Below are 24,714 nucleotides of genomic sequence, written 5' to 3'. Positions count from 1 at the left end.
TCAGTCACCATGGCTCCTGTAATCTGCAAAAATGCCGAGCGTTTCTCTTTGTGCACTTTACTCAAAACTCCACGGGAAATTAGCTCGAATCTAAGTGATTGATTAGTCGTTCTTGTTGTGAGCGCATTCACTGAGGTTGCCCGATTCGATCACGATTCACTATGATCTCTCCTTTCTTCTAACCCTTGTTCTCTATTGATGTTCAAATTAATCTTTTCCCTTCTTTTTTACCCTTTTTTTCTTTCTCCATCTCCATCTCTCTTGTGTTCTCTCTCTCGGCTGGTTAATGTTGACATTATTGTTCGGATTCAGTGAGTACTAAATGTCTCGGCCCGGGCAAAAAAAAAGCCAAATTCGGAGCTAAGTTTCTGCCAGTTATCATCGCAACCTTTGATTTTTCCCAGTACTTCGTTTTTTTTTTTCTGTCCCCACCCTACGAAAAAGAACGATCTGGGGTTCGAACCACCTATTCACCGTTGATACTTTCCCCCTTCCTTTTCCTTTTTTCCTTTGTTTTTTCCTTTATTCCCTCGAGCTGCCACTACGTGCGCAGCTCTTCGTCACGACGTCTTCCACAAAGCGTCGCAAAGTTTCCCCGGAGCCTCAGAGCAGCCCAGGAGAGGCACGACGTCACGGCCAATCCCAGCCGTCGCCCACACCCAACTTGCCACCTCACCGGACATCTCGCTCCACTTCCTCCCGGAGTCCAAGTGCATCCTCACTGCCTCCATACGTTCCTGCCCACCTTCAATCACAAACCCGTGGGCCCCGATCACAATCTGGTGGCCGTTCGCCAACCCCCGCGACCGCCACCGCCGACCTAACCCTGTCCTCCGAACATTCCGATATGCAATCTGAGCCTCGTGACGGCACCACCGCAAATGGCGATGGCCGTGAGCCTTCTCCTGGCGAGAAGCGCCCTGCCTCCGAAATTGAAGATTCCGACCTCGACCTCGAGGGCGGCGTGAGCACAGTGGACAAGGGCGCCTCCAACTCGATCGATCATCAGGTGGCCCAGATCAACGCGCTGGTCGAGAAGCCCCTGGTAAACGGCCAAAAGGGTTTTGTGATCTCCTCCGCTTGGCTGCAAAGGCTTTTTGCGCGCAGTTCCACCCATGCCGACAGGGCAGACAAGGAGGCCTTGGACAGCGAGCTGGGCCCGCTCGACAACACGGACATTGTCCTCGATATCGGCCCCAAGGATGACCTGAGGGATGAACAAGGCGATGTTTATGTGCCGGTGCGACCGGGTCTACAACTTGGAGAAGATTACGAAATTGCCCCGCAGGAGGCCTGGGATCTGCTCAAGACGTGGTACGGCATCGCTGATGGGACGCCTACCATTACTCGTTATGCCCACGAAACCAACCCGGACGGAATCTCGAATATCATATATGAGCTTAACCCCCCAATTATCACTATCTTCAAATTGTCCCACCCGGGTACGGGAATGACCCCCAAGATTTTGAAGGAGAAGAATCTTCCCCCAACCAAGGTTTTGACTGGCCGTCAGACGAACTTCATGAAGTGGTTGAAGCAGGCCAAGCAGCTGGCCGGGATTGACATGGCAACCAAAGTCCGTGTATGGAAGATTGCCGGTGGCATCCCCAGTGCCAATGTGTCGACCGTGAATACCCCAGCTCCCTCCCGTACCGTGTCGCCTGCACCCCCGGCGGGCCTCATGACTTCCTTGCACAAGAACCTTGTCGTTGATCTTAACACATTCATATCGATCTCCGATGACCAACGCCAGCTGCTGGATATCAAAGATCAGACGAACAATGATAACTACAATGGCCGCATGACAGTGTCCATGGCCGAACTTCTCCCGACTGACACTGTCGTTCTTGAGGAAGGAGTGGGCAAGGATGAATGGGTATCAGAAGTCTCTGCAAAGACTTTGAAACGCTTGGGAATCCCCACTGAGCAGCCAAAGAGAGAACTTACCTCATCGCCTGCAGTTCTGTCCATCAAAACCCCCGCGCCGAGTGGTCGGTCAACTCCAGTTGATAAACTGCCAAGGGGAAGAAAGCCCAAGGGTCACCAGTTGGGTCGCACTGGTCTTACCAATTTGGGGAATACTTGCTACATGAATGCTGCCACTCAATGTATCCGCGCAGTGGAAGAATTGAGTATCTATTTCCTGGAGGGTGGGCACAAAAAGGAGCTCAATGCCGACAATCCCTTGGGATACAGAGGTGATCTCGCGAGGGCTTATGCGCACCTAGTAAATCAAATTTACAGTGAGCCTGCCTCTCATTCTTTCACTCCCAGTCGCTTTAGGAACCAGGTTGGTCGGAATAACCCCATGATGGCCGGTTGGGATCAGCATGACAGCCAGGAGTTCCTGATGTTTGCACTGGACGGACTTTCCGAGGATCTTAACCGGGTCCTGAAAAAGCCCTACATCGAGAAGCCGGATTCCACGGACGAGATGGTCCACAATCGCAAGGCGCTAGAGGCATTTGGAAAGGAATCGTGGGAGATTTACAAAGCCCGGAATGACTCCGTGATCACGGATTTGTTTGCGGGAATGTACAAATCTACCCTAGTCTGCCCTGAATGCGACAAAGTCAGCATCATGTTCGACCCATTCAGCAGTTTCACACTGCCCATCCCTGATGAGCGAAACATTATTTGTCGCGATGTTATTTTCATGGGCCTTAACTCCGCTCCCGTGCGATTCACTATCGAGGTCAACAATTCTGCTGCCGTCAAAAATTTCATTGAATCGGTTGCCAAAAGGACAGGGGTTGCCCCAGAGAGGCTTATCGGTGCTGAACTGAACAACCACGGTTTCTGGCAGTTCTTCAATAAAGAGCTTCAGTCTTACCACGAGCTTCGCCTCAAGGGCGAAGACACAGTTTTGTTCATAGAGTTGGAACATGCTGCTTCAGAAGATCGCATCCTCGTCCCCGTGTTTCACCGCAAAACCCAGAAGGGCAACAAGAACCGCCCACGGCATGAACAATTCGCATTCCCTACCATTCTCTCGTTCAACAGAGATGAAACTCGAGACTTGGCTGCAATTAACCGCAAGCTCTTGCAGTCTATTTCTACATTGACAACCCGCGATATCTTGAATGAACAGAGCGTGGCAACTCAAGAGCAGCCACAACCCGTTCACGATGAGCAGGGTGCCGAAGACTCTGACACTGTGGTGATGAATGAAGATGATGCGGAGTCTGTTGATTCCAAAATCAAGACCTCGTCGGTTGAAGGAGATGACAGCATTGTTGACGTCTCGATGCACGATGCCTCGCAGACGCCCAGTTCCTCCTCCACTGGGAACACCGAGCTTACCGAGGATACCCCTTGTGACGCCCCTGCCTCGTCTCTGTCTGAGCGCCTTTTGAGTCTCTTCGGTATCAAGTTTATGACCACCGGTGAGCCCATTCCTCGGGGCCGATCAATTGACAACTACAAGGACTATCCTCTGATCACTTCCCGGGTCACATCTTCCATCTCGGAAAGTAGCTCTGGTGATGAAAACAGCGAAGTTCGCAGCGTGTCTGACCAATCTGAGGACTCGGCCACCGGATTGCAAAATGAGCCGCTTATTCGCCGTACCGATGCCATCATTGTCGACTGGAGTGATGAAGCCCGCCACGCCCTGTTTGGCGGTCTTGGCAACAAGCGCAACACCAAGCAAGGAAAACCCACTTACACCACTCCCGAATACATTAATGACCCACAAATTATCCACCGTCGTGCCCAGCGCGAGGCCAAGCGCCAGGAGGGTATTCCACTGGAGCAATGCCTGAAGGAATTTAGCAAGGAGGAGATTCTTTCTGAGAACGATGCCTGGTACTGCCCTCGTTGCAAGGAACACAGACAGGCGAGCAAGAAATTCGATCTGTGGTACGCCCCAGACATTCTTGTCATTCACCTCAAGCGTTTTATGCAAGTTGGGACCGCCAATCGGACCTCTCGATCGAAGCTTAGCACCTTGGTTCATTTCCCCCTTGAGAACTTGGACCTGTCGAAGCATGTAACAGGACCGACTGATGGAAAGTCGCTCGAATATGACCTTTTCGCTGTCGACTGTCACTCCGGCACCATGTCTGGTGGTCACTACTTTGCCTATGCTAAGAACTGGGTGACTGGTGATTGGGTTTCCTTTAACGGTTTGTCTACGTAACCCGCACATCCTTTCATCTCATGAACTAATCCATGAAATCTAGATTCATCTGCTACTGTTGTCTCCAACCCCGAGCAGACAGTCATATGCCCTGCGGCCTACCTCTTGTTCTACCGCCGCAAGTCTGCCGGCCCCCTGGGTAATGCTGAGCTCCAAAAAATGGTGAATGAATACCGCAATGGTTCCCAAAAGGCCGTCGAGGTTGAGATGGAAGAGCCGCGGGAAGAGGAATCCGAGCGGGAATTATCGGAGCCTGAAAGCAACCCATTGAACATCTTCAGCAGCGAACCTTCTTGGTCATTTTCCCGGCCAGGGGATTCTGCTGATAACGACCATGTCGAAGATTTGTTCGGAGAAGACAATGACAGCAACATTGCTGTCGAGGATGGTAACTCCGAACCCGAAGACCGTCTTCAGGAACTGGACGATGAGGACCATACAACCTTTGAGGATGTCCCCGCTCTTGCGGATGACTCTGACGAAGAGATGCCTGTCGTTGAGCTCCGTGTAGGCGAAGACTAAAAGCGAAATGTCTAATTTCCCTTTGTTGAATCTGTGGATTCGTATTTGATATCTCATGTTTCTATGTTTCTTATGTTCTCATGTCCCTTATGCACGCACATTACCCGTTTCACTTATTGTATGTTGTGTCATTTTACCGGGGGGGAACGGCGTTCACAAACGGCAATACAAAAAAGGTGGTGTGAATCAAAGGCAGCCGCGGTGAAGAAGCGAAGGCCTCATCAAAGGAAAGAAGGAAGGAAGGAAGGCGCGAAGGCACAGGCCAGAAAAGGAAGGTGCGCCTGGGTACTCGGACGTTACGACTTAGAATCGTGTTCCGTAATAAATATTCTTCCCACTATTCTCTGTGCCGCAATTATAAAACGTATTTCTCTAATCTTGTTTTTCGTATTATATTTTCCAGGATGTCTTCTGATGGATCTGGTTTCTCGGAACTGCCATTGATAAACCGATATTTCGAACCCCCGGAGCCCTCGAATGAGGGTGAGGTTCACTCAGATTCCGATGTGGCTATCACTTCAGATGACATGCCCATCATAAATGACCACCCTCTCTCATCCCGCCCTCGCCGTCAAAATACAGCTATCGATCTCTCCGAAGCTGCATCCGCCGTGCGTCCCTCATTCCTCGATGATGTCGAGTCTGTGGCCATGACCTCCGATGACATCTCCATCTCAAACGAACACCCACTCAGCCTCCGCGAACGTCGGCAAAACACATTCATCCCTGTAGCGCAGGCTGCTGCACTCTTGCGTCCGTCTCGCGCTGAGGACCTCGATGACTCGGTTGCTGTTACTTCTGACGAAGACATGCCGTTGGGTGAACATCCTCATCAACTTTCTAACCGTTCTCGAAGACAAGACGAGTATCACCCTGCCGCTCCAGCTGCACATCTCTTGCGTCCTTCTCGAGCCGAAGACCCCGAAGAAGCAATGGCTGTTACCCCCGATAATAACACGCTGTTGAGCGGACAGCCTCGTCCACTTTCAAGTTACGCCCGAAGACAGGTCGAGCACCAACCCGCTGCTCCAGCTACTCCAGCTGCGGATCTTTTACCTGAACCTCCGAGAGGACGAAGACTAGGACGCGGACGTCCACGGCGAGTCGCACCCCCACAAGTCCCCGCACCCGCCTTAGTTCCTGCTCCGCCACCAGCTCCAGTATCATCAGCTTCAGTTCCAGCAACAGAAACACCAGCAGTAGCAACGGCTACAGCTCCAATCCCAGTCTCAACTCCCAACGCAACCGCCGGTCCCAGTACAGAGCCCTGTGACTTTTCACCTATCCAATATGGATTTGGATATGGCGGGTTCGATCGTGGAAACTTCTTCCTCACGGAGCAAGTAGACGATTCAGAGCCGGACCCTGACCCATCGAGGCCGGGATTGCGCCAACGCTACTTGTCTTTCAGCACATTTGACAGACAGCTTAATATCGATCATTGGGTTTGGCAGAATTCAATGGTGGCGAGATATGAACAGTCTCTTGGGTTGTTTCCCGGTGTGGAGCTGGATGAAGATGACGATCCTGGAACCAGTGCTAACAAATCGGAGCAGAAAGACGAGAAGGGAAAGGGGACTTAAGGGAAGTCTATTATTATAGTTTCGGTTTTTGTTGACTTTCAAGGTGTTACCTTTTGTCTGACCTTCCATGGTTGATGTTATTGGTCTTGGGTTTATATGATATTATGATTTATATCTTTACTAGATACAAAATAAAGCCAAGACATGATTATAATCTCTTAGTACTAAGAGCAAGGAATCATCAATTAAAAAGGACAAAAAGAAAGATCAGCCTGAGAATCGAACCAGGGACTTCTAAGTAGGTAAAAATCACAAATACGTAAAGATTTCCCAAGAAAGAAGTCACTCGCTCCCGCCATCGATGCATCACGGCTTCATACTAAGAACTCCCCTCCGAACTTCAAAAATCAATATCAAATCAAATAAAAAAGATATAAATAAAACAAACTTATAATTTAAAAAAAGAAAAGAAAAAAAGGAGGGCAGATACTTTGTAGTAGGTCCGCGGCGCACTTTCTCGCTGTCACTCAACTTAGGCTTCGACTCTTAGGCTCGCCGTACTACTCAGTATCCCCATCGTGGATGGGCCCAGTGTACCTGAAGTGGGGGCCGCAAATCCAGAGCTGGCTGAGGTCCCGAAGGGTGGAACCAGTTGGACTACGTGGGTGCCAGGATGGAATTTATCCTCAAATTATTAAATATAAGGGAGCCCTTAGCTACTTGGGTTCTGGGTTTCCCTTTCCCCCTTTCCCCTTTCCCTTTCCCCTTACTATAGCTATGGCTTCTACATGCCGCTCCTTCCCTCTTTTTGTCACTGTACTCGTTCATCGCCACTTCCCTAGTAATTGCTGCTACCCCTGTCCACTCTTACTCTCTTATCCTTTTTGATCACCTTTATCTGTATTGCTTTCCTCCTTACGCACCCCATTCATTGATATGTTTTACACACTATACTCGAATTTGTATCATATTCAACCCAACAAGGTTGTAACATTTGAAGCTATGTACTTGTGTTCTCTTTTTCCAATTGATTTTATCTATATACAGCATCTCTAACATTGATCCTTGATCAAATCAGCTGCTCTCTCTGCAACAGCATAAAGAGTTGCCTGGATATTTCCACTCGGCTCAAGAGGGAAGATACTGGCATCAACAACTCTCAAATTCCGTGTTCCATACACCTTCAGATTCGAGTCAACAACACCCCCGATCTCCTTCGGCAGCATGGCACATGAGCCCGCGGGGTGGAAACATGTGAACAGACGCTCCTTCACAACCTCCTTTACGTGATCCAGGTCTGTCAAATCCTTCGTGTTCTCTGGCATACGCTTTCCAGGCTTCAGGAGACCGGCAAATGGCCCTGTCGTGGAGATTTGTTCCACGAACTGCAACTGCCGAGCCATGATCTCGATATCAAGTGGGTGTGAAAGGAAATTCGGATCGTACGTGGGCTTATCGTCACTGCTGGCAGAGGAAATATGGACGGATCCACGTGAAAATGGGTGGTTATGCAACATCATGATGGAGACATAATTTTCAGGAAGCTTTTTCTCCAGCACGTCGGTAAGGGTGGTCTTGCCCGGATTCATGTGCAGCTGTGCTGGGAGCAACAGATAATGTGTTGAGGCGTCTTGTGGGTCAAGTAGCATCTTACGGATGTGTGAGTACTGCAGTCGCAGGTTGGCGGGGATATCGTCGTGGTCGAGATACTTTGCAAGCAACTCCTCCGCTTCTTCCTTCGGGACTACGCCATTTCCATTCATGAAGGGGAGATAAGCCATGCTGATCGGCATTCCTGCCAATGGGCCTCCACGTGTCTGCTCGTAGAGGTTGATCAATGCCTCGACCACAGCCGGATCGCGCATGATATCACCTGAAATTTGACCGTCGGCGATCTCCAAGTTTACAGAGGTGATGCTGTGGTCCTGCAGGTTCTCGCCCACCGCTGGATTGTCAATCACGACCGGAATATCGTGCTTGCGAAGGAGCTCCGCATTTCCAATTCCGGAGAGCTCCAGAATCTGCGGGGTATTTAGACTGCCTCCGCAGACGATTACTTCTTTCTTTGCGTGGATTTTGGATTGGCCTTTCCAGGTTTCAATCTGCACGCCCTTCGCGACGACCTCTCCGTCTTCCTCGGCGAGAATGATTTTCTGCACCGTGGTCTCTGCCATGAGATCAAGGTTAGGTCGTGCCGCCACATCTGGGGAATAATATGCGGCCGCGTATCCTCGCTTTCCTTTTTCGGCGTCCACGCTCAGAGGAGATGTGAAAGCTCCCAATTTGCGACCCTCGATGGGATCGGCATCGGTTTGCCAGCCCAGCTCTGCAAATGTCTCGTTCCATGCCTTGTCAAATGGCCCAAACACATCCGGCAGAGACACAGGAATCGGACCACTGGAGCCTTGCTTATCCTTGTTCATATACCGAGCTGTGTCGAGAAGGTCTGTCATTGCCTCGCTCGGCGTGGAGTATGTGTGGAATTTTCGGAGGTAAGGGGCCATGTTCTCGGCGTTCCAGCCGGCGTTGCCCAAAGCCTCCCAGGCCTGGAAGTTTGATTCGGTAGGGTAGACCACAACCGAGAAGTTCATCGCGGTGGAACCACCAACGACGCGACCGCGAGGTTGGGCAATTTGTCGGTTGTTCGCATGAACCTTCTATCGTGAGCGACAAAAGACAATACGAGATACTCGGAGGGGTAATGAAACTAACCTGTGGAACACTCATGTAGTTCCAGTCATAGTCCGGATTTCCATATTGCGCTGTCATCAAACCCGGGGTGTCAATAAATGGATCCCCGATGTGATTGGGACCAGCCTCAATGAGGAGGACCTTGACGGCAGCATCTTCACTGAGTCTGTTCGCTAGGACCAGACCACCAATGCCTGCGCCAACAATGATATAATCGTATTCTTCTTCCATGTTGATCTTTGGGGCGAAAATCAAAGGAGGAGGGGGGGAAGAAGACACCGCTAGATTGCCTCGGTGTGAGGGGCAGGGACGGCAGGAGAACAGGAACCCCGAATGCTCCCCGAGGGGTGTTTCAGTGATTTGGGGTCGGTCAACCCCTCAACGAGTCTAGTTCCACCATTAGTGAGAATTAGTCGTGTACGAAAGCGAAGACACCTGCTTGGTATAAGTTAGCCCATATTTCCAGCCAATTATACGGTCGGGATTCAGCCCCCGAGATCCACTGACTGATCCTTCGGCCCGCACTCTAACGGCCCGCCAGCCAACCATGGCTATTGTCTCCTGCCGATCTCTGCCACTTCGCCAATTGAAATTACATGTTGAACAACTTTGCCCCCTGTCGAAATTTAGCTCCCGGCACTTCGGCAGGTTTGCTGTTTGAGAGATTTTCGTCAGCCTAAATGACAGTCCAATTTAAGTTTTCTACTTCCCCACGAGGAGACCTGGATTTTTCTTCTCACAGTCCCAGTCCCAGCTCATGGCCTTTGGAGTATCAGTATCTCACCGCTACAGGTGACAGCTGGCACGATGCAGCTCTACAATGTCTTCGCCTACCCCATTGTCCGGGATCAGTTGATTGCAAACACGGTGCTGGTCGCTGTGGCTACTTTGACGCTGGTCCTACGATTTGTCTCCCGACATCTTAGACGAAGCAATATTTGGTGGGATGATGCATTCTGTGTTGGATCTATGCTGCATACATATGGTATGCTGGCAATGCAATATCACTATGCCCGTGTGGGGATGCGGATTCATGTGACAGAGCTTCCCCCAGCGAATACAATCTTGATCGCTAAAATGCTGATCGTCTATCAGATCGTGTATTATAACGCGATGGTCCTGGCAAAATTCAGCTATCTGTTCTTCTACCTGCGCATCTTCGTCACAAGGGAGTTCCGCATCCTGACGTGGGTGTGTATGGGATGTGCGGCGTCTTACTGGACCGGTAGTGTGCTGCAGGTCTTTCTGATCTGCCACCCCTTTGAGAAGAATTGGGGTGCAGGCGTCGGGGGTCATTGTGCCAGTCAAAATGTGGCGTTCTCCACGATTGGCGCGTTCAACCTTATCACGGACGTGCTGATCATGGCATTACCGGTGCGCTTCATCTGGAAGTTGCAAATGTCTGTTGGAACCAAAATGGCCCTGTATGGCATCTTTGGTTTGGGAATATTGTGAGTACCACTTGAATTTCAAAATTTTTAACTCTCTGCCTGTCCCCTTCAACTCTTTGCAAAATCTGATACTTTGGTCTGCAGTATTTCGTCTATCACCATCATCCGCATTCGTGTCCTCACGACTGTCGACTTTGACGACCTTCCCTACTCTATGACCTGGGCCGCGTTCTGGAGTGTCACCGAGCCAGCACTCGCCATTGCAAACTCGTGTGCGCCTATGCTCCGACCAATTGCGAAGGCTGCTTTTCCGTCCCTGTTTGGCAGTGCTAAAGCAGGGTATTCTACGCAGCCAGCGTCAACCGGTCCCAAGCCTATTCTCAGCAAAAATAACACCTTTGATCGGATCGTGGATATTGAATATCCACTCACACAAATGGATGAAAGGTCGGCTTCTGGGGATGAGGGATCGCTGAATGATAGGTCGCATGATGGTCGTTCCCATGATGAGCCGTATCATTTCCCAAGAAGTGTGGTTGGGGATCATAAGGACCACTCGTGAGTCAGAGTCTGGAGTGTGCAACATATTAAAAAGAACATCTTGTATACACAGAAATTAAGCATTCTATATACCAATCTTAGACTGATATTTCCCATCCACCTTTCCTTGTTATGTTTCATATCTCACCCAAGAGTATTTTCCCTAGTGTGTCTGCTGGTGGGCCATTTTTAGGCTGTCGATCTCCGATCATTTGAGCTCGAATTGAATATTGAAGGCCACGCCTACTGAAATTATAATTGGTCACGCTCTCTTGGCATCCGTGGATCTTTTACAAAAATTTGTGGCATTTATTGGAATGCCACAGGCTCTGTTATGAAGTTCAAGTTGTGGCGTATTCGTATTTAGATTACTGTGGGTCACGACGCACAAGGTTTGGGGCCCGAGACGCCAGGCCGTACGCGGCGGTACGCCATCTCCGTGATTTGTCATCGGTGGCTTCATGAAGAACTAAAAATAGGCAATTGAATACTAGTAGCTACGTGTGCTTCGAATCATGCATGGATTGGTTTTCTCAAGGTGGCGTGAAGAGAACACTGGAAATATCAAATTGCATTATGGATCAGCCCTGGAGATCCATGCCTGGAGGGCTAGACCCAGAGCTGAACGGGCTGGCATGGATCGGCACTTGCACATGTTGGCAGGAGAAAGCCCAAAGCAACATTGATTTGGAAATGTATTCAAACAATAAATCATCCATTGAAAATATGGAAATTTGATTAAACATTTGTTGGAGCGTGCAGGTTCCCAAGGTGCGAGGTACTTTACCCCGCGGGTCCCAGGTTTTCAGCGTGCGACTAGTCCGGATTTGGTAGTTAGATAGATAGTCAGGAAGTCAGGTCTGGAGGTATGAGTGAGAGTTTCTCTTTCCCTCCTTCTCTCCTTCCTTTCCTCTCCATCCCGCTTTACACAGAGAATTCCATTACTGTTTCCTCCGTGCCTTTTCTTTCTCGATCCACATTGTCCAGGGTAGACACATAGTGTGGCTCGAACAACATTGAACGTTGAACATTAAATATTGAATGGTCGATTGGCTCTTTAACTAGCTGCTTGAAAACTCTATATGCAAGAACAATATGTACAATCTTCCGACATCCAAACGTCAAAAGATACTAACAAATCGGGTAAGTCACATTTTATACCCAGAACAAACATTCAAATATCAGCATATTTGGTAAGGGAGTGGAACTCGCAATCTCCCCAATATGTATATCAAGTCGATCTCGGATCGGCCGATCAGGGCGCAAGCGCATGTAATGAGAGGCATGGCGAAAAAGTCTATAGTCGAGATAATAATAATGAGCGGCGGGATTGACATTCCAGATGATCCAAATGGCGATTAAGGAAGGATAGGCGAGATCAATATTGGTAGCACCCGATTTTGTGAAAGTTATTATGTGTGCGGGTGGGTTAAGGTGAGAATCAAGGAAACTGAGTGACGCAGTTTCATGATTATGGCTGTGCAACGGGCCATCCTTCGACGTATTTCAGTGGGTTAAAACCAAGAAGAGCATCCTGCGATATCATGTCAGATTCATTCAAGGATGTGATCGTCGCATTAGTGGGGTTGTGTAGAAAGGGAAGGGAAGGGAATGAAGGAGGATCGACATGGGGCGGGTATCAAGATCCACAAGCCTGCCGGGATCACTCACTGCAAATGCCACGCCAATGGTTTTGTTTTCTGCATTTCAAGTTAGTATGTTAAATTGCATGTGGGTAATGATCGCGGACTCACGGTAATGATAGTAGAGGAGGTCAGTTTCCCCGTTGCGGAGGACACCTTGGCCGCCTGGGGCATAGGTTTCACCGTTAGATCCGTAGATTATAGTACCACCGCCTTCGACAAGGTCTTTGCCGGTCTTGTCGACAAATGGGCCACGGGGGTTTTTGGATCGTCCAACGCGGATACTGTATCTGTAGGTGGATTAGAAGAGAACGAGTGATTCGAGGAGGAGTGATAAACCATACTCTTTGCCAGCAGCAGGAAGATTATTCGGTTTTAAATTGCAGCAGTTTCCATGGCTGAACCAAAGGTAATAATATCCGTCGCGGTACGAGATGAACGCCCCTTCAATGGCATGTGGCCCAGTCGGGTCACCGCACAGTGAGTTGGCGTTGCGGTTGGGAGTACTGAGCATGTTGGGTTCGTAGGCAAGGTGACGAGCGTCGGGCTCAGTAGTACTCTTAGGAGAAAGCATATCCTTTCCAAGAGGAACTTGGTAGATGCCAGTCCAGTAACTTCCGAACGTGAGATATGCCTCGCCATTAGGCAGAACCAATGCACTGGGGTCAATAGCATTGGAAATAGTGTAGGGCGACACATCGGATCCATTGCCTGTTCCTGTCTGGACAACAGCACCATGGTCGTACCAGTTGCCTGGTCCAGGGGAATTTGATGTCGCCACACCGACAGCACTGTCACGGCAGCCTGCTTTGCTCACACTGTAATAGCAGTAGTAAACTCCGTCGTACTCGATAACCGTTGGTGCCCAAGGTGCAGCACGATCACCCTTTGGGATGACACTGTTGGCGTCCAGCAGGGTGCCAACACGCTTCCATGGACCGGCCATGGAAGGCGCGGTATGAATAAAGATGTGCTCGCCGACATTGTACAGATAGAACTCATTTCCAACCTTCAAAATGGTCGGATCATGAGTTTTCTGACCCGTCTGCCGGGGTGGAGGGAAATGGGAGACGGAATCATCTTGAAAGTCGTCATCTGGATACAGATAGCGAACTTGATTCTGGTTCAAGCGCAGACCGAGTCCGACCGAGAAGAAGCATACCAAAGCTACTAAAATCAACATCTTGATCCAACGTCGAGGAATCGATGGATGCCAAAGAGACCGCAGAGACCACCCTTGTCGGAAATTCTCAAAATGACCAACAGGTGGCATCTCCGGCCGTGATAAGTGCCCGCTCCTGACGATCATCTTGTCCCCTATGGATCTAGGCGCTCATCGTTTTCAGTTGCGACGCACGGCGTGCCACCTCGGCAGGGTGGGTTTCGTGATGCGGGGACCTGTCCGAGGGGCTCGCCGTGAGGGATGCACCGGTCCACTCGCTACCAGGTCCCACCGATGGGTATGCGCTGCAAGGCACGGAATGCGGAGAAAGCTGGCACGTTCAACGGAAGTCAACGTCGGTGGCGATGTTTCTTTTTTATCTTATCGGATGATGAATGCGGAAGGATATGTGGCTCAATCTGTTATCGCGATGCGCGGGATATCAATCACCAGGATAATTAATTAAGTATAGTGCCGGCGCGCCTTCTGTGATTGAATCCTTCCCAACATTCAGAACGCTCTCTTCAAAGGCTGGACATGATCTGGTTTAACACGACGCAAGGGAGAGTTGAAAAGGCATCAACCTTTGTCTGAGGTCCACGCCGATCGGGTACAGTCCCTGTCGATCATCCACTTGATGAGAAAACAGACCAACGAGAGTAGATCGTGATGCTCCACTCAAAGAATGTCAGGAAGCGCCCTTGCCAGGCTTGCCCATTCCCGTCTCTTTGAAGGTCCATGTTTCCTAGTTACCATGATAGACACCGGACTTTAAAATTTTTGACTTGGGAAACACCTTGGAAGGGAACAAACCCTTTGAACGGGTCTTAAGACATTGTTGCAATATTCCTCTCCGTAAAAGGATCTCGGGATGTTTACATGGGGGGTTGAAAGTTACAAGGTTGCTATTGGACGAACCCAGCACCTAAGACAAGGGAAGCGCCATCAATCGATCTACAATCGGAAAAGAAATACCTTGGAAGGACAAGACCAAGACCAAAGGTCAACCTTGGGGAAGTACAAAACACTTTAAAGAATAATATTTAAGCCACGATTGGTAGGACCTTATGAGGCAAAGTTGAGCATGATCAATCACTTAATCAGAAAAGGAGGAAATATATCAAATGCTTCCCGCCAACATGATAGAACCGAACACCACCGACGCCGAGAGAATTGGGAGTAGAACCAGGAGGTGCATGTCTATCGCGCAACGATCTTATTGACTTCATCATTAGCTTCTGTCCAAGTCTCGAGGTTCTTTCGAGCCCAATCCAAGTGGCAGCGTGCATATGCGACCTAAACGCAACTCCAGTTAGCTGTCTGCAGAAAAAAGTGGGGAAAGAGAGGAGGCCATACCATGTAACGCCGAAGATCGCCTTCTTTGTCTTTCTGGAAGCGTCGCAGATCCTGCATTACGCCTGCACTAGCGTCTTTCACATCTTTCTCTGATACCTCCAAAGCTTGCTCCAACTGTGGGTTTTGTTAGACCAAAATTGACTTAAGTTACTTTGCCATTCAAGTTCGGCCCACATACCTGAATGAGACTCTCCTTGGTCTTTCCGATCTGATCCCGTCGAGTTCGTTCAGGATCTACATCTGCAAACCCATGAATGGCATGACTGATGCGACCGAAGATTTTGTTTGCGACAAACGTCCCACTTGAGGACTTCCGATGCGCTGGAGAGGAAGATGGCGAAGGATCAGGCTTCCTAATATTCCCGGTCTGGGATGCGGAGGGAGAGCCAACCGACTCACCATGGGTAGGTGGAAACTCGGAATCAGTAGATGCAGTTGTCACGTTGTCGCCTTCACTGCTAACAGCAGAAGAGGTGGACAAGGAGCGATGTGGTTTGGTGCGGGATGAAGAATCTGTGCGGTTAAGGTACTGCTCGATTCGTTTCGCCTCCAGCTCGCTACGTTCGAGGGAATCCAACAAAGTCTTCTTCTTGGCCAGCTCATCCCGAGTCATGTCCTCTTGGACTCGCTTCAGAACTCGGTATCGTAATACACTCCGCACAACGCTGGCAAATTGTGCACTCTCCCGCATCGGCTCAGCAAAACTTGCACTCAGTGCAGTAGACAATTCTTCCGTCTCAATGTAAGAAGTATCTGCTGCTTGGCCAATACGTTCAATTGCGGCAGCAACTGTCGGTGATTGTTCAGAAAGAGAGAATCCGTTATAACGAGCGCCAAGTTCCATCAGGTCGGCAGATAATGTAGACAAATGGGACAGGGTTCGACGGTTCACCCTTTCGATATTCCCTTGCAAGAGTAGCTCTAGCTCGCGCGTTGAAGCTTCAAAATTCACAAAGTATGGATCCAACTCCTGTTCACTCAATTTCCGTGTTTCTGGGGGAAAGCGTCCAAGAATATCTGGACCTGGAATCTGCGGAGGGGGGCCTTCTGTGTTGTCTCCCGGAGACGTAGGGGATCCTGAAGCTCCTGAAGCTCCACCGGACTTGAGTTTTGCAGACGATGACGGAACTGGGAGCCAACTGTGCGCTTGGGTTGGATTTGCGGGATCAAGAGGGGGCGCTTTGAGATTATTCTTGGGGACGGACGATGCGGGGTGGGAGCTTAAGACCTCACTCTATCTTCAATCAGCACTCTCCTCCCAAGTTGATGGCTGGTACTTACCCAGCTGACGTTTGGATCCAAGAATCGCCACCACACTCCATCCTCCCTAACCTCCTTCATGCGGCGACATCGATTTAAAAACACGCCTAACATGCGTTTCCGCAGCTCAATGATAGCTGTATCTTCTTTGGCTTTGGTAGGCTTGGCAGCATAATCGGCCATACTGTGTTTCTCAGGAATCGGCGGCACAATAAGGGTTGGATGCAAATTCACGAGGGTCTGTCGTAGCGATGCAAACTCCGAGTATCGCCGGCGCACTTCCAGGTCCTAGTAATTTCATGGTGTCAGTCTTCGACCACAAATCAGTGGCCCCAAATGACGATTCCTACCGCGGTTCGGATAGTATAAACAATGAAGCTACCTCCGCCTTCGTGATTCTTGCCAGCGTCGGTAATTATGATTGGCATTTCGGGGTTTTCGTAGAGGATCTGCTCAATCCGGCTGTCGTAAACACTCTTCCGCGGGTATTGTTCGCTTGCCGCACCATAGTCGGCTTCTTCGGGATCACTTAGATCCTCCGGGTGAGAAATGTAGTCTGGAGGGTCCAGGTTCGAATCTCGGCTGGAGGGCGGGGTCGAATCGTGCTCATAAATCGCTACCGAGGGTCAGAAACATGCAGTGAACCGGGTGAGAGGTGGGACCTTACGAGGGGAGAGCGCGGCGGAATGCAACGAGTCCGACAGATGGGATTCATGCTGATCAAACGCCCCGTAGGGATTATTGTCCTCGTCGTTCCACATTTTTAAATGTGAAATCAAAAGATCAAAAGATCAAGCGACGGGAGCCTATGTGGAGTGTTGGAGGTTGGGAAGCTGTGTGCCTGGGGATCTGCGGGGGCCACAACGTCACCGACTACAGTAGCGCATAGCGACCAAAGACGAACAGGCAACTTCAGTTAAGAAACTTGGACATGAGAAGAAGAATATGGATAATTAATAGTTGTTCTATGGTTTTATACGTAGATCCGGGATCAAATTAAAGCCTGGAAATTTGTTTCAAAGTTCCACCAGTAAAAATAAAAGAAAAAAAGAGAAACAATATGTGTACTGTTCAAAAGTTAGCGGTTTGGATATAAGTAGTATGTAGTACGCTGCATAGCATCGTGGATATACAACATTGAAACAGGGCCTACATATATGTACATAAATTTGAATACACATGCCTAGTACTATGTAGCACTTGAGTGTACATGCACGTTTATGTACTCAAGGGAATACATATTGTATTCAAATATCAATGTATATGTATCAATAACATGTTGACTACTACACCGTTATTTTTTCTCAAATTTTCCCAGGGTGAAGCCTTGTTGTCATTTTCATACTGTCTACATATTGTATATTTTTATCCTTCTTCCAGACTGTTTCTGTTCTACTTGCTATTGATCTATCCACATGCACATGTGTGCATGATTTCTATCCTTACCCCCATCAAAGGTTTCAGGGGTCTTTGCTACGATCATCGGAACTTCCTGGTTTGTCCTTGACCCCGTCATTATTCTTGTTGCTGCCCTGGCTGCTGCCATCCTCCTACTAGCTGCCCCAGCTATTTGCCTTGGCCTGGTTGTTATCCTCTTTGCTGCCGCCCCAGCCTTTGTTATTGCCTTGGTTGTTGTCATTCTCGCCCCAGACTTTGTCATTGCCTTGGTTGTTGTCATTCTCGCCCCAGACTTTGTCATTACCTTGGTTGTTGTCATTCTCGCCCCAGACTTTGTCATTGCCTTGGTTGTTGTCATCCCCGCCCCATCTTTTGTCATTGCCTTGGTTGTTGTCATCGCCTTGGTTGTTGTCATCGCCTTGGTTGTTCTCATCCTTGCCCCAGACATTGTTATTGCCTTGGTTGTTGTTATTGCCCCGGTTGTTGTCATCCCGGGCACCATCTTTATCACGGAACTCATCTTTCGATATATGATTTCTTGACGACGGCGGAAGTGGGGGTCCGCTGTGTCTTGATGCGGTTTTACTATGGCGTGAGGAACCAGGCCGATCCCCAATGTCACCTTCCGCATGATTCTTGACACTTTCAGGCCAAGCTTTCTTCTCTTGTTCATAAGGCCTGCCATCTTTATCCTCGTTCTTGGCCCTTCCCGAACTTCTCCCGTGATGACCAGAGACTTTCTCTCTTGCGCGATTGCTCAGTTCTCCACTTCGCCTCATCCACGATCCGATCTCATCGTTGTTATACTGTTTGCCGGTGGGTTTGCGACCATGAAGTCCCTTCCCAGTTTTTATCGCTTCAATGCTCTTGGTCCCCATGCTATCACTTCGATTCTCGTCCATTTCTGCCCCCTTGTCATATTGCCTAGTCTTGTAGCGTGAGTGACGAGGATTGTCTGCAACCGGGGCTTCGGCATCTCTTGGGTCAACCCTTGGAATGTAATGAGAAGATCTTGGGCGTGCGACCGGTCTTGACTTTCTGAAGGTCGTATAGCCTGCGTGGCTGGGAACAGGCCTGGGATTTTGATATGGAGTCATTCGTCGTACCCATCCTCTATGGTAATATGGAGTTGCTCGCTCAACATCTTCTTGGCTCGGGTGGTTTCCCCGTGGACGGTGTACACGCCGGCGTCGAATTTCTCTCTCGATCCTAATATTAGCTCCGAGACTTCTGGCGTAGAAAAAGTAGCTTATTGCGGCAAGTATTCCCACAAAGGAAATGGTGGAGAGCAAAATGGCGATTAGAATGTTTCCCTGCATCGTAGAAACAACAAAGAAGTACATTGGTCGAGTGGCTAGCCAAAGGCTCAAACAAGCACAAATTCAAGGTGTAGTGTTGTTGCTTTGAAGACAAACACTTGATTTGAATTTGAAACGGATGAAGTCGATTGGGGTAAATGGATAGAGAGAATGGAGAGTAAACATAGTTGAGAGATGGAGAGAGTGAAAGATGGGGGAGATGTCTTGGGAGTGAGAACAAGAAAACAAATGCAAGAAAAGCAGGACGGTTTCTGGTAAAAAAAAACAAATGTTCTTTTGGAACTTGATTGTTGCTTTTGTCTATGTAAAATCTCAATAAATCTCATTTCATATTTAAACAGTCAACTTTACGCCAGACGAGATCCTTGAAAGCCACTCATCATGCACCGAAGCACCTCGACCGGCATCGAGAAGCAATTGGAGCTGTTGTTGGAATTTCCCAGGCTCCAAATTCAGATATTGTGGAGCCGTGAACTTTTCAGATGCGAGTGCAGTGGAAATACTGATAATGCGAACACCCAGAGTAAATGACTCTGGCTTCGAAATCCAACCCAGAAGTCCATCCTGGCCAGTTTCCTGAGTGACTTTCTTTGAGAGATATTCCAACCCCTCCGAAACCCAGCTCGAGAATTGGCGAACCAGAATCTCGGGGTAAGCGTCATTGCGAAGATGCAAGAGTGCCTTCGACCATACGTCAATCTCTCGCACGTCATCGATGAAGAGGTTCTGTTTCTCTTCCACAAACAAGACAGTGCTTTCTTGGCAATATTCATTAACAAGATCTGCAACTGACACCAGATGGGTCTGCTCATCGGAGCCACTGATACGATGACTTTGACCCGTGAGGTATCGAATGACTCGCTTGGCCAGTTGTGGAGAACCGGAATAATGATTAGTGACAAAGGTTGCAAGAAGCAAGCTGGCATTCAACGGACCAAGGGCCACTGCAGTGCGAGGAGAAACCGAGGAATACGATAGCACCCACGACGCAGTTGATGCAGCGATATCTCGAAGCTCCTCATCATCATCGTTCAACATGTCATACAAAATCAAGTAGATATCCAGTAGGACATCGTCGACACGAGGTGAACAATCTGCCGGGCGGAGACCAAGCGAAAAGCTTTTGATAGACTCCATAGCGGCATAACGGGTGGTGAATTCCTAATGTACCAGGTTAGTCATATATAGATTATAAAATTCACAATTGTTGCTTACTGTTTCTTCGCTAAGAGCTGACCGCAACTTGATAGCCCAGCTGCGGAGCGTAGATTGGGATGCAGAGAGGAGTTGATCTCCACCCGAAATAACCCGAATAGCGAGAAGACACCCTTGTAGGCGGAGTTCCGCATCTGTAGCTTGCCGATTCCACTCTTGAATGGCTTGGTCAGGTCTGAAGCTTTGAATCAGCTCATCACAAGGGACCGCCAGCTCTGCGATTGACTTGACTTTAGAACCCAACAAGTGTTCGAGAATAGACGCTAAGTTTGAGACAGCCACTGTTTTAACGTCGGATGTATAGTCACCAAGAATGACAGACGAACAAAGATCGGCCAAGGGCTTGTGGTAAATTTCTTTCTCGCCAACTGTTTCTTGAAGTCTTTCAACAATCCAATTGGCAGCGTCGGCATCGAAAGCCGCAACTCCGTGGAAGAAGAATGGAATTGTACTCCAATCCCGAGAAGTAAAAGTGCTCAAAATTTTGCACCAAGTAAGGACTCTTCTGAAAAGAGAAGATGCCCGAGTGCCGCTCTCCAAATTCCAGCCGGCCTTTGAAGCATCAAAGACATAGCCCAGTACTCCATCAAGATCGTGCTCTTCGAACACATTGGTGATAAAAGATACAGTGCGCTCTTCAACGTCAGCCTGAACACTGCGCTCTAAAGTGTCGTTCAGGATTTCAACCAGTGCCGTTGCAACAAAAGGAGATTTGGCCATTGGGAAAACGGTTGCCAAAATATGGCGAACGGTGATAAGGAGCTCTTCCAGCTGAGACGTCCAAAACACATCCGTACTGGCCGCAAAGCGGCGAAGTGAATATTGGACACAAAGAACTGTTCCGTGCAGATAATTCTCTGTGATGTTGCCCTTCAAAAGGCTAACAAGATCACAAACATCTTGCAGAATGTTGGCGCGGGTTAGCAATGATGCATAGACACGAGCTGCATGCTCTCGAATAGCCCACACAGGACTATTGAAATGCTCAATGACCAAGCCTCGTAGCATAGTATCGTCTTCATCAAAAGTGGGAATCTTCTCTCCAATCAATTCGAGAGCAGGGAAAATGCGCTCAGTAACAATGTCAGTTCCTTCGACCGTGGTCCCAGCAGTTGGTGCCAAGAGACTTGAAAGCAATTCAAGCAACCCAGGGTATTTAGGGAAAGAGATTTTGGATCCAGGCTCGGACCCGGAAATACCACCAAATCCAGCTCCCGTACCGAGTACAAAACGACACATACGAGTCAACAAAGCGCGGAACAACATCAATCCGGAGTTGCGGAGATTCCAGCTAAAAATCGTTAGATGACATGAAGATTATGATATCAAGGTAAGGCACTTACATTGGGGAGCCAATTCTCTCAGCAGAAAGGGTTAGTGCTGGCATGATGAAGGCCTCAGTATGAGGCCCAAGCTTGTTATTGACGAATATATCTTTCAAGCAGTTCATTGCATGGACCTGCGGTAATTTTAGGTATTGCTGATCCTTGTCATAGTCCACAGGTAGGCGCGAAATCTCATATAGCTCATTAAATGCCTGCTTGAAGAATGGCGTTCCAGGGCTAGAGCATAGAACACCAGTTACCAAAGCAGGTAACCCAGCAGATCTGCGAGTAAGCTTTGCAGCGGACTCAAAAATTGTGGATTTAGCTTCTTGGTACCAAAGTACTGGAAGCTCCTGAATGGATGGGTCTTGGGAGCCAGTGCATCGCTGACAGCAGGTGGCGAATGTCGTGGACACGGTGGAGAATGCACCTCGGTGGCGGAGTTCAGCCAGTTGAGTGAAGCTAACTCGTCCAACATTCTCGAAATCAGGTCGCTGGAGGCCTTGATCACCGACCGGTCCATAAGTTAAGTTGGTCATAGTAGCATGTAACAAAAGACTCGACTCTCGCAAGGCTCTCCAGGAATAGGAGAGAATGTCCTTTGGGCCGACTGAGAAATCTTCCGTGGGCTGGTCGGTATGACCTTCAGGGGAATCAATGCAAAGTACAGGCTTCACCTCTTGCCAGACACTATCGCAGATGGACACTATTCTATCGTGAGTAGACTTCCAAGTGGAGGGACTGGAGTCCACGGAAATCAGAGAATAAAACTCTGGCACGAGAATGATATACCGAAGCCCTGACATATATCCGTGAAGGGGGGCTTGTTGCATAGCGGAGTTGAACAGCCCCTTGGGAGACGACAACCGTTCTTCGAGTCGAGACAGAATGGTGTTGACCACCGAGTATTTGGTTGCCCACCAGTCATTGCTAGTCTCAGATGCAGCGTTGGACGGAGCCGCAGAGAAAAATATGTGGTATAGTCGGGCAACAGTATCCGCATGATCTGCACGGCTGGTTTTGCTTGCAAGGCTTTCTGCCCTGGCAAGAGCGTCCGTGAGGCGCATTCCCGTTGGAATTTGTTGATCCGCATCGTCTGAAAGACCACCAATAAGAAAATCAGAAGGAAACAGGTTGATTATCAAGAGAGAAGTCTGTCGAACTTCCTCGAACGGATCCAAAAGAAGATCAACCAGCAATCGGAGAAGACGAGAGCCGAAGACTTCCAAGTGAACATTCCAGCGCGTTTGGACTTCGGATTTTATAAGAAGAGGAGTGGTCCGCGCATCAAGACCAGACTCCAACAGTAGTTTCAACGCTTTTAATGCAGTGATGTGCCGCGGGTATGATGCCGTGACACATAAATCACTCTCAATGAACTCAACATATTTACTTAAGAATGCTTTTGTCTCAGAATCAATCTCGGCTGACGTAGCAGGTGCGCTGCCGGTTTTAGTTTGTGGTGCTTCAGAGGCTCCTTCGGACAAAATGCCACTCTTCAGGCGGATGATGAGCTTGCGAGTGAGACCCATGATCTCCCCTCTGCTAAAGGCGTCAGAGTCGGCATGCATAGAGGGCAGTCCTCCTAAAATAGCGGTTGTGGCAGCTTTCGTAAATGGCTTCACCGTTGAGAATGCCGTAATGAGCAGGGACAAGGCTGCCACACGTATGGTCGGATCTCGATGGAGTAGGAAATTTCCAATTACCTCGCTTTTCAAGACCACATTGTTAGGACTAGCCTTTTTGGAGGCATCATCTAAAGAGCTGTTAGTATGTCTATTTCCCGTTCAAAATGAGATTGCAAAATGGGGCCTTGGGACTTACAGTCGTCATGGACTAAGTTGACCTTCTTTCCAACCTGGAGGGAGACAAAAAGAAGCATATATTCTGACTGTGATCCCTCAGTCATATCACCAACCATAAGACTGCGTAGGGGCAAAGTTTCGAGGAAAAGAGGGAAACCTTCTGGATCACTGCTGAAGATGGGCTCCATAATTTGAATGGATAGGACCTCCACAGAGTCTAGGTTCTGTAGCAGCATATGCCTCGCAGGGTGGATCCAAATCCCCGACATCTGCTGATTTGGACTTTGTGCCTTAAGCTTTTGCAAGAAAGCAGCCAGAATATTGCCAGATGTTCCAGCCATGCCACGGTTGTTGGTTTGGGTCAAAAGACCGAGCACAAGAATCCTTCCCGCAACCTCCTCCGATGGCTCACTTGACATCACATTAGGGTCAGACACGCCAGGGTAAAGGGCGTTCTGGTCTTTCTTGAAAAAAGGGACCCATTGGTCCTGAGATTGCAATAGCCAGCTCCGAACCAAAGGAATCAACTCAGAAGGAGAGATGGCACCCTTTCGAATGAACATTTCCAGACACACGAGGGAACCCTTTAGTCGAGATCGTGGCTCACCAAGAATGATACACGGAAGGACTGAGTTCAAAACAGCATTCTGTACCATCATTCTGGTTTCACCTTTGTAGTGCTTGACCAAGATAGTCGTGAGAGAAGCTAACAACTGCTTCAATGGCTTGGGCCTGACATCCTCATATCTAGTCATAAAAACCTCAAAGATAGCTAGCCATACTTCCGGTGACAAAGCTAGTTGCTTGGTCTCCTTAATTGGAGAGTTGACAGCTGCATCAAGAAAGGCAGATGCCGCATTGCATGCAGCGGTTGTATGCAGGTGATCAAGAGAGGGCGAGGATAGTGTCTTGCTCAGCGACTGCCACACTCGGCTCACTTGTCTTCTTTAAGTCAGAATTTATCAAAAATAAAACGTAAATAAGAAAAGGCTAACTCACTCCTGATCATCACATGTCTGGGTAAACTTGATCAGTGGACCCTTGGCGATATCTCTTAGTGTCTTTTCAGACAAAATTGCTATATTTTGTGCGATGGCCTCCATGATTGTAGGGGATGACAATTACACCCCTTGAGAGGAGTCACTGTCAGTGACCGTTAAGAAAATCAATTTAGCCAGTTCAGGCCCCGCATGTATCAATCAGAATGGATCGCAAATTCCTAAAAGATCTTGAAGATCCCCGCGGTGGCCTCAGGCACTAATGATTTTTTATCAGTTTTATCGTGGGTTTCCACATTGGGGTTAGCGTCGGCACCACTGTATATCCGATTCCCGGCAGCCGCCGATCACGGGACCGAAGTTTTTGCTGGCGCGAGGACAGTGGAGCTGCGTGATTCAAGGGAACGTCGACATCTCTTTCCTCA

The 24,714-nt window shown here is 48.9% G+C and overlaps 8 protein-coding genes across 8 annotated transcripts; 3 read left to right on the top strand and 5 right to left on the bottom strand.

Moving 5' to 3' along the window:
* Window positions 1-9: 9 nt before the first annotated feature.
* N7466_004649 (putative ubiquitin-specific protease UBP12) lies at window positions 10-4,663 on the top strand (the record flags this gene model as incomplete). The annotated part of the gene is made up of 3 exons (XM_057164046.1): window positions 10-18; window positions 536-4,127; window positions 4,185-4,663. 3 exons carry the CDS (start codon window positions 10-12, stop codon window positions 4,661-4,663), a joined length of 4,080 nt encoding a protein of 1,359 aa, XP_057022727.1.
* Window positions 4,664-5,067: 404 nt separating this feature from the next.
* N7466_004648 (uncharacterized protein) lies at window positions 5,068-6,246 on the top strand (the record flags this gene model as incomplete). The annotated part of the gene is made up of 2 exons (XM_057164045.1): window positions 5,068-5,755; window positions 5,891-6,246. 2 exons carry the CDS (start codon window positions 5,068-5,070, stop codon window positions 6,244-6,246), a joined length of 1,044 nt encoding a protein of 347 aa, XP_057022726.1.
* A 992-nt stretch (window positions 6,247-7,238) lies between these two features.
* Window positions 7,239-9,108, bottom strand: N7466_004647 (GMC family oxidoreductase; the record flags this gene model as incomplete). Its single annotated transcript, XM_057164044.1, has 2 exons — window positions 7,239-8,840; window positions 8,899-9,108. The coding sequence occupies 2 exons, from the start codon at window positions 9,106-9,108 to the stop codon at window positions 7,239-7,241; spliced, it is 1,812 nt and encodes a 603-aa protein (XP_057022725.1).
* Window positions 9,109-9,684: 576 nt separating this feature from the next.
* On the top strand, window positions 9,685-10,830 carry N7466_004646 (uncharacterized protein; the record flags this gene model as incomplete). The annotated part of the gene is made up of 2 exons (XM_057164043.1): window positions 9,685-10,328; window positions 10,413-10,830. The coding sequence occupies 2 exons, from the start codon at window positions 9,685-9,687 to the stop codon at window positions 10,828-10,830; spliced, it is 1,062 nt and encodes a 353-aa protein (XP_057022724.1).
* Window positions 10,831-12,279: 1,449 nt separating this feature from the next.
* On the bottom strand, window positions 12,280-13,724 carry N7466_004645 (putative endo-arabinanase; the record flags this gene model as incomplete). Its single annotated transcript, XM_057164042.1, has 4 exons — window positions 12,280-12,342; window positions 12,480-12,508; window positions 12,563-12,741; window positions 12,796-13,724. The coding sequence occupies 4 exons, from the start codon at window positions 13,722-13,724 to the stop codon at window positions 12,280-12,282; spliced, it is 1,200 nt and encodes a 399-aa protein (XP_057022723.1).
* Window positions 13,725-14,813: 1,089 nt separating this feature from the next.
* On the bottom strand, window positions 14,814-16,990 carry N7466_004644 (PX and BAR domain-containing protein; the record flags this gene model as incomplete). Its single annotated transcript, XM_057164041.1, has 6 exons — window positions 14,814-14,909; window positions 14,970-15,083; window positions 15,148-16,203; window positions 16,251-16,517; window positions 16,580-16,845; window positions 16,897-16,990. The coding sequence occupies 6 exons, from the start codon at window positions 16,988-16,990 to the stop codon at window positions 14,814-14,816; spliced, it is 1,893 nt and encodes a 630-aa protein (XP_057022722.1).
* Window positions 16,991-17,782: 792 nt separating this feature from the next.
* On the bottom strand, window positions 17,783-18,970 carry N7466_004643 (uncharacterized protein; the record flags this gene model as incomplete). Its single annotated transcript, XM_057164040.1, has 1 exon — window positions 17,783-18,970. The coding sequence occupies one exon, from the start codon at window positions 18,968-18,970 to the stop codon at window positions 17,783-17,785; it is 1,188 nt and encodes a 395-aa protein (XP_057022721.1).
* A 309-nt stretch (window positions 18,971-19,279) lies between these two features.
* N7466_004642 (Armadillo-like helical) lies at window positions 19,280-24,394 on the bottom strand (the record flags this gene model as incomplete). The annotated part of the gene is made up of 5 exons (XM_057164039.1): window positions 19,280-20,107; window positions 20,162-21,452; window positions 21,505-23,242; window positions 23,311-24,233; window positions 24,291-24,394. The coding sequence occupies 5 exons, from the start codon at window positions 24,392-24,394 to the stop codon at window positions 19,280-19,282; spliced, it is 4,884 nt and encodes a 1,627-aa protein (XP_057022720.1).
* Between the last annotated feature and the right edge of the window lie 320 nt (window positions 24,395-24,714).

This window comes from Penicillium verhagenii (assembly GCF_028828195.1).
Source record: "Penicillium verhagenii strain IBT 33310 chromosome Unknown utg000005l_segment0_segment0, whole genome shotgun sequence".
Classification (NCBI taxonomy): domain Eukaryota; kingdom Fungi; phylum Ascomycota; class Eurotiomycetes; order Eurotiales; family Aspergillaceae; genus Penicillium; species Penicillium verhagenii.
Note: the sequence above shows the minus strand (reverse complement) of the source record. Positions and strands in the feature narration are given on the sequence as shown.